This window comes from Nicotiana tabacum, chromosome 24 (genome assembly GCF_000715075.1).
Source record: "Nicotiana tabacum cultivar K326 chromosome 24, ASM71507v2, whole genome shotgun sequence".
Classification (NCBI taxonomy): Eukaryota; Viridiplantae; Streptophyta; class Magnoliopsida; order Solanales; family Solanaceae; genus Nicotiana; species Nicotiana tabacum.
In genome coordinates this window covers 107,244,500-107,253,603 of record NC_134103.1, presented here as the reverse complement: position 1 = coordinate 107,253,603, position 9,104 = coordinate 107,244,500, and the positions used below count along the sequence as shown (strand labels likewise).

General features: G+C 37.1%; 1 protein-coding gene across 1 annotated transcript; it reads right to left on the bottom strand.

Moving 5' to 3' along the window:
* Positions 1 to 6,179: 6,179 nt before the first annotated feature.
* On the bottom strand, positions 6,180 to 7,626 carry LOC107818287 (uncharacterized). Its single transcript, XM_016644271.2, has one exon. The coding sequence runs from the start codon at positions 7,439 to 7,441 to the stop codon at positions 6,443 to 6,445; it is 999 nt and encodes a 332-aa protein (XP_016499757.1). The 5' UTR covers positions 7,442 to 7,626; the 3' UTR covers positions 6,180 to 6,442.
* Positions 7,627 to 9,104: the final 1,478 nt, after the last annotated feature.

Sequence of the window (9,104 nt, the reverse complement as noted above, 5' to 3'; positions counted from 1 at the left end):
TCACATTAGCGATAGTACCATAATCTCCATACTTGGTTTTAATTTTTAACAATTCAGTGACCAACATGTCACACTTATACAATTTTCCCGTGGAATCTACTCCCACAACCTTCCGCACCAGGTAGTAAAATCCGAACATTAATGGCCATCGACTATGTTATTTCTATAATACTAGCCAAGTATCCGCATTTCTATACCTAACACTCCTACCACAAAACATACCATCCTCAGGCTGCCCAAAAATAATGGTAGCATACTCTGAACATCTGAAATCCTCCCCCGCTCCTCCGAGCTCGTGACATTCTTATCAACGCCGAACTGCAACCTTGATCCTCAACTTCCAATTCATATGGCGCTCACTGGACCTATCATGTCGCTACGCGAGAGTACAAGAATTCTGTCATAACTCCTAAACTACCAATAGAATGAACACCTCATCATCTAGAACCCCTTTCACTCAACATATCTCAGAAGAACCATTTCAACACACAACTGAATTACCATAGCCGCAGAAAAATACAAACCTTAAGTCGTGGTTTATACCGCCATAACTCTTCCGGGATCCATTTACACATAACAAGGCCATTAGAATCAAATACCTCCCAAATCAATCAAATTATGGTGGAGGTCAAGCCACACGTACAACCACCAACCACCTGTATAACTTAACGTGCCGAAGGAACTGATCATTGCCACAATCATGCTGATTCAAACCATTACCAACCGACCCAACTTCCTCCAATTTACTCTTGACATGCCTTATAAATAATAATAGTTCCATTCAAAAATATAACGAAACTCGATCACCACTCATCCCGAGTGACCCAAATCACGAGATCACATTTTCTCAATACCCACTACAACAACTCGATCCTTAACCACACAACGGAACCAAAATCATTAGACATAGCGCTTACATCCTTGAACCCATTAGAACCACTATTAAGAGTCACCCACTCTGACCTGGTCCCGAGTATAATCAAGCTCCAACACTCTGTTAGCACATGAACGGTCCCGAAGAAGCAACCTGATGAATTCTTTTCCTTGTACATTACATCCACAAGAAACATAAACTCTGAGTCTTCCCAAAACCTGCACATGAATCAATAAGGCAAAATATAGCACACATTCATCAAGTACTTTGCTCGAATTACCCCTGATGTTTTCTTTTTCTTAGTCATAAATAATCCACCAATGCACCAATAACCAGAAACTGCACAAGTAGATAACCACGCTATCCAATCGTAGGCGGTGGGCTCCCCCACTTAGCTTTAAGCTACAAGCATATAAATCTAGAATCCACGAAGATTCCTCCTTCCCAATTACTATGAGCCTGCACCATTAACTCGCCAAACCTCTCAAAATATCTTATTAAACTCTTCATTGAACATCCTGAATTATCAGCCACAATTGACTATTCGACCTCCCACTGGGTAGTAAGTAGAACTCCTCATAGAAGCTTCATCAGAAATCACACAACCGCTGACCTGCTCACAGTAGATAGCCCACCTGTGGAAATTTCCATACTGACATCTTCCAACGACACTGCATTGGGTACAACCACCACGAAATCAGTAAACCCTCTTGAGCCCATGCTCGTCCACCAGTTGTAAGAGTCTGTTTATTCCCCATTGACATCAACTGAAAGTCCGACAATACGTTCCAAACTCGAAGTCATGTTGCATACAAAACGATAATCAAGGTTTCACACCCCTCTTCATTTCAGGTAAACTCTTCTTTGCCATATTCAATCTTCCTCAGTGCAGTAGCCTCCATCCCAAATAAAATCCATAGACCTAGTCACTTTCCACCATGATTCTCAAATCACTCTAAACTTTTCTCAAGGTTTGTGACTATCCTACCACATAATCCATATGCTACTCCGCCACTCCCACTTCGGTTGAACCACCTCCTTAAACAACTTTTCGACCTCTGCTTTTCATACTTGTCCTGCTAGCAATTCAATCGCCACGAGACACCTCTCACCATGTCCATCCTCATCCTTCGCTGCCCAAATGTTGCCTCAAATCAAAATCCATCTTTGTAGAACCTGAACTAATAAATTGCTACCGACTCTAAGCCTCCTCGAAGATCATCCTTCTCGAGCTATCAGCATTCGAAACACTGATTTGATTCTGAAACCGCTACACACCGCCATCTCTGACAATTGTTTTTTAGACACTCTTTTACCACACCCTGCCCCGAAGGCGAACCAAAGAAGACCATAACCCCAGCGAACCTTAATGCGTTCAAACAAGGACGACGATACCACATCACAAGTGAAAATTCTACCACGCTCGAAAATATCAAGTCTCGTTACTCTATCAACCAAAGCTTGAAATCCATAGCCCGATTGCCTTTCCTCCACTGGAATTAAATGTCGAACCTCTAAACCATGCATTAAGAAATCCTCATTTCGAGTCATTCATTGCCTCTGCACATAACAAGTACCCTATCATTACATCAACACTGTGGGATAACAACGCATGAACATCATAATAATCTGTGCATAGCCTCGAAACCATAGGAAATACAGATACTGAGCTGAAACGACAGAACACGCTTCCGCAAGGCGACGATAATAGCATGCTCGAATACACAGAGAGGAACATCATGTACCACGTTTGTAGTACCACTACAACTCCTCGATGCCCACTTGATAACAAATTCTCCACGTCGCATAAGATTGAGTAGAAAGGAAATGGAGGCATAAACCCCAATGAAATCAAACCGCACGAAGAAGAATCAAGAGGAGAAGTGCTCCTAACAGCCCTATAGCCTATCGAAGATAAGTACAGACGTCTCCATACTGATCCGCAAGACTCTACTAGACTTGCTCATGACTCGTGAGACCCAAGTGAACCTAGAGCTCTAATACCAAGCTGTCACGACCCAAAACCCACATATAGGTCGTGATGGTGCCCAACGTCACTGTTAGACAAGCCAACGGTGAACTAACAACTTAATTATTTATTTTATTATTTTTAAAATCATGAAACTTGTTAGGTGGAGACATAAATGCGTTAAAGTCGTAGGTCAATATAATTTAAATATTAAACAAGTAAAACAATGTAAATGCTAAGCAAAATCACAAACAACTTCTAGAACATCCCAAAATCCGGTGTCACAAGTGCATGAGCATTTACTAAGGAGTACAATAATAATACAACATTTGTCTGTAATGTAAATAAGACAGGATAAAGTAAATAGTACAATGAAGACTTTGTGGGCTGCGATACGTAGCCTGGTATGCAGCTCACCATAAAGTCTCATCAGCAGTTATGCCTACGCGCCCAGATGATCACCAAATGAACCTGTCAGATCCTGCACATTTAGTGCAGAAGTGTAGCATGAGTACGTACATCAACGCATACCCAGTAAGTATCTAGCCTAACTCTGGAGAAGTAGTGATGAGGGGTCGACATTGATACTTACTAGAGGTCCAATAAAGCAGTATGCTAAATCCTAAACAGATATGAAGCACAACAGTAATAGTGAGATAAAATGATAACCAGCATAATCTTTCAAAATTTCTTTAATGATATAAACTTCTCAATCTCGTATCCTATCTCAACAGCTCGGAAAATGCCATGTGCCAATATCAAATGAATAAGAAATACCATATAAAGTGCAAGGCATCAGTGGAAGAAAAATCTCGTGAGTATTCGGACTGTTAGCGATACAACGCACGATTATGCCGAGGTCATATGGCCCGATCCCATTAGGAATATGATAAAGTCGAGGCGAACGGCCAAATCCCATAATAATGTGTGCACTGTCGAGGGTCGAACATAACGAACCATAGATGCATCTATTATACTGCCGAGGCGAACGGCCCGCTCCCATAAGAGTTTGGTACATAATCCTACTGAGGCGTTCGGCCCGCTCCACAAGAATGGAAAAGAATTATCAAATTACGAGGCACATGCTTACGATATAGTATATGAACACAAAGTGAGTATAAACTTTACCGTTTCTCAAATAACTTGCCAACAACTCAATGTGATAAGATGGTGATACGTTTTGGGATGTGTTGGCACGTTTGGATGGGGTCCCAGAGGCCTCGGATTTGAAAACGGGTTGGAATTCGGATTTGAGGAGATGTTGTTGCTGTTGAAGACTGGTGTAATCGCACGTGCGGAAGGAGTGGCAAAAGTCCGAAATCACCATACGAACCTATTGGAACCTTCAAATCCTGATTCCGAGGTCGTTTATGCAAAAGTCAAACCTTAGTCACTTCTTCCAACTTAAAGCTTCCGAAATTAGAATTTTTCATCTGAATCAACTCTGAACTTTCTGAAATTCAACTTCGACCACGCGTACAAGTCATAATACATGAAGTGAAGCTACTCAAGGTCTCAAACCGTCGAACGACACGCTAGAGCTCAAAACGACCGGCCGGGTCGTTACATGTTAACAACCTCCTTTGGCGCTAGAAGAAAGTTTTTATAGAGAAATTGTACTCCAGTTTCTCCGAAGATTATTGAGAGTATATTGATATTGAACGTATCACCATCTTATATATGTATATAGCCTTCATCTATAGAGAGGTGACATGCCACCTCTCCTAGACCAAGTAATGTATATATCTTTCTTTTTTTAAAATTCTCTCCCAAATTAGGAGGATCTATAGTGTTTTCACACTTCTCCTCCAGCGTGACTCAAACCCAGGACCTAACGGTCATAGGTGAAGATACTTTACCAACTAAGCAACCCTCACTTGTCTATTTATCTTTTTTTCCTTCTTTGTTTTACCCTTATTTTTCCAGTATTTTCTTAATAGGAGGATTAATCTTATTCAACCCTTGGTTTATTTGTTGCTCAAAATATGTTTCAATAATCTCATCTGATTAATTCAAAGTCTAATAAAAATAACTTGGAATACACGTGCAATGCACATGTCCAGAAACTAGTAGTTTTAAAAAGGAAATAATCTATACAAGATAGAATATTAATTGATTTTAAAGTCTTAAATATTAATTCAAATAAGAAAAACTTTAGTAACCTATATTTTAGGTGATTGGAAAGTCCTAAATTTTTGGAAATAATTGAATTACAATTTTGTCTAATTTGAAATCTATTTTTAAAGAATAAAAAGGCGAACAACATTTCACTAAGGCATTCGTGCTTTTAATATAGTATAGATAGATAGATAGATAGATAGATAGATAGATAGATAGATAGATAGATTAAGTATTTATTAAATAAATGCTTCAGTTTAAATTTATTTTTGATATTTTAGTCCTAACACTTCAAATTGAAACGACATATAAGAAGAAGAGTTGAAATTTTCTAGAATTTGGTAAAAGAATGTTTAGTCAAGCGTCTTTTAACATTTAGTTTAGAATTATTGTTTAACTTATTTTATGTTCAAGTAATAAAATCTAAAAGGAAAGAACTATATAACATAAAATGTTAGTTGGTTTTAATGTTTAAAGTCCTAAATATTAGGAGTTCCTATATAATTAGGAAAGATATAATTAGCAAAATTTTTATTAATTTTAATATTAGGTAAATAGAATGACTATTTTGTCTAGTGTTAAATTTATATTTAAAGGGTAAAAAATGCAAATAATATTTTGCTAAGGATTTTCGTTCTTTAGTATAGATATAGATAGATTTATGCAACCCAATAAAAAGAATTGGCAAAATGATTTTTTTTGGAAGAATGATGAATTGGCCGAGTGTTTAAAAGAACGACTTTTACTTTCTAAAGCCAATTGTTAAGTTATAAATGAAAGACAGCCCGGTGCACAAGACATTTCGTGTTTACGTAAGGTCCAGGGAAGGGTCACACCTCAAGGAGTGTGGTGTAGACAGTCTATCCTAATGCAAGGATTAGTGGCTGCGTTCACGGCTCGAACTCGTGACCTATAGGTCATACAGACGCAACTTTACCATTAGTCCGAAACTCCCGTCGTTTATGGTAAATAAAAAAAATTAGTATAACGGAGCAAGGGGCAAACCTCCCAGTAGGACACCCACCTGTTATCCTTGTTTTATGTTTATATTTACCACGTGCATTTTAATGGAGCAACATATGTTAGTGATGATTTGGTATTGAGATATTGTTGTTGATATTTTTTTCCCATAGAAATACATAATGTGATATTAGATTTAGACAATATACTAAAATTGCATAATAAACGAAATGTGGATTACCAAACAAGGTAATAAGCTCTCAAAACTAGAACTTGAACTTATAAGTATAGCATATCAATATAGTACTACATTTTAGACCATCACTTTTCCTCCATACTATACTATCAAGATCCTTATCAAAACAAGCTGTTTTTCTATTATTACTGATTTACTTCACCTTAAATCCTCAAAAACTCTTTTAACAAGATCCAATATTACTCTATCCCACCATAAACAACAGAAAACTTTTTAACAAAAACATAGGATCAAAACATTTAAACATGAAGCAATGTCACCTAATTTAAGCTCCAGTAGCTCCCACCGATGCCTTCTTCTTCTTCAACTCCTCATTAGCAGTATCTTCAGTTCCTTTCCCATTAGATTCATTAGTCGAAAAAATAAATTTTGTTGAAGATATTTCAGATCTTAAATCATTCAAAGCATTTCTTAATAATCCATTCTCAGCTTGTATTGTCTCCAATTGCTGCTTCACATCCAAACACACCTTTGCCAAATCAGTATTCTCTAGCACATTCATCCCTTTCTTCGAATCGTCTTTCGCCACGTGTTCGATGCCAATCTTATTCATCACCAGCAGCGGACATTGCCTGAACGAAATCCCCGCCTGCGAAAACACGTCGTTCTTCCCAAGTATAACAGTATCCGGATCCTCCGCCGGAGAAACCGTCGGAAACCTAAGACCCCACCTGAAATTCACCACCGCACGGTTTCTCACCGGGAACGAAGTCCGTGCGCTGACCGCCGTGCCGGAGAACAAATTCTCCACTGCTCCAGCGACGGCCGATTCCGATGGCAAAACCCCAACTTTACCGCCGAGAAACGCCGGTTTCACTAAAGGCTTCTCGAAACCGTCGTGAATTGGACCAACGCCGTTAACGCCGTTCGATTTCGAGCTCAAACTCTTCGTGAGGGCCGAAGAGGAGTGCGATTTCTTCACGCAAAAATCACCGAAATTAGGTTTGAAGTGAATGAAGAAACTAGGGTTTTGATTCCCAATCAAATTGAACTCAGCACTCATAGTAAACGGGCTGGAAATCGGGGACCCGAAATGTCCAATCCCAGTTTTGAACACAAAACTAAACGGGTTTGCCGAATCATTAGGACGATAAGCGAATTTAAAAGACGGTCCAGAATCGAATAAAGTACCGAGACTCAACGATAACTCTTTCGATTCGCCGGCAACAATTCCTGATTGGAACGGAACGTTAAGTATACTGAGAGGAACTTTGGCTCTGATTAACGGTTTCTGCTCCTCACGAAATTTGATTGAAGCTTTCATCTTTTTCTTAAGCCCCAATTGAGATTTGGATTTTGGGTTTGGATTTGAATGAGTACTGGGAATTTGGTGTTGGAATTATGAGTGAAAATACTGAGGTTTTTATAGTTGGATCTTGAGGGTTTAAGGGTTGCAACGGAGAAGCGGAGATTCCGTTAAATTGAACTGGCAATTATTGGGTCTGAAATGGTGAATGTGTTTTTTGGCTTATTTGGTAATTTATGTACGAGATTACCCCTAATCAATCCATTCACTTTTCAACATTTCTGTCTCAAATTTGATAAATAATTTAAGTTCAAAGCAAATTATTGATTAAGTCTCATATTAATCCTTAACCATATCTAAAAAAGACTCATGAAAATCAATTAATTTAATGTAAATAATATCATTTACTATATAATATTTGTTTTTAAGTTGACAATCATTAATCAACGTTGTTGCCGATGGCTTTTTAGGAATTTAGAAAATATCTGAGGATTCAGATTTGTATTGAGTAGGATTTTAGAGGGAAATTGGGGAAGCTGTTTTGGAATATTATTTGAAATTCAAATTTTGTATTTAGCTGCAACTTAGGAAATTTGTTGGCTCCTATCTGTATTTGATTGGATGCTGATATCAACTTAAATTTGAATTTTTCGGATTCGGTATAGTTAAAATATTCCCAGCATTTACATTTTGACTTGTTAACTAATTAGAGGTAAGTCATTAAAACTGAAGTCACGTCTGGAAAACAAATTAAAAATTGCATTTGACTTTCGGACTTGCTTTTGGAAATATTTTGTCATTTAAGTTACGTTCACATTTTGCCTGTTTAAACATGAACTACGATTCCACAGAAACAATGTCCTAGTACTTTTTTTAACCCTAAAATTTTATTTTTATGTGAATTGGGTAGGGAGTATAAAAAAATAACTTTTTAAATTTATTGTCTTAAACAAGTTATAAGATTTTTGTGCCTATATAAATTATGAAATTGAGGCTAATTCAGTGGAAGTTTAAAATTAATTAAGTTGTATTTAAATATTAAAAAATGTTATTCATTTTTAAATATATAAAAATAGAAAGAGTGTCACATAAAATAACTTTTATCATACTAAAATTCTATATTTTTTATGAGGATGTCTATAATTATAGAAAATTATTGCATTAGCATTTTAGTCGTCATATGCTTTAAAATTACAAGAACTGTAACTTATCACAACTTATTTTTAAAATTCACAATTACTATATTCTGTTCTCCAATGTTTGAAGAAAATGGATATATCTTAGTACTTCATATATATAGCTATAATTTGGGCTACCAAATTACGATCAGTGTACTTATGTACGTACATTCTTAATGCCACTGGGATTTCGAAGTCTTAAACGTTTAATTAGGCCCTTGATTTAAGTGTAAATTTTGTACATGAAAGATACAGGTGAGAAACAAAGAAGTTTCAGATATGTCAATATTGCCGCAACAGTATCTCACTCATTATTAGATGAGGCTAGACTTACAGGTCATCCCTAGGAGAGAAAGTTTTAAGTACTTATTTATCTGATCCTGAAATAATGCAATAATTGAAGAAATATACAATACTTAGCCTTAAAATGTAGATGAAATAGTAAAGATGATGATTCCGCGAACACGATTTCCGGGCACAACAATGGTGAGATCAAAAAGCAA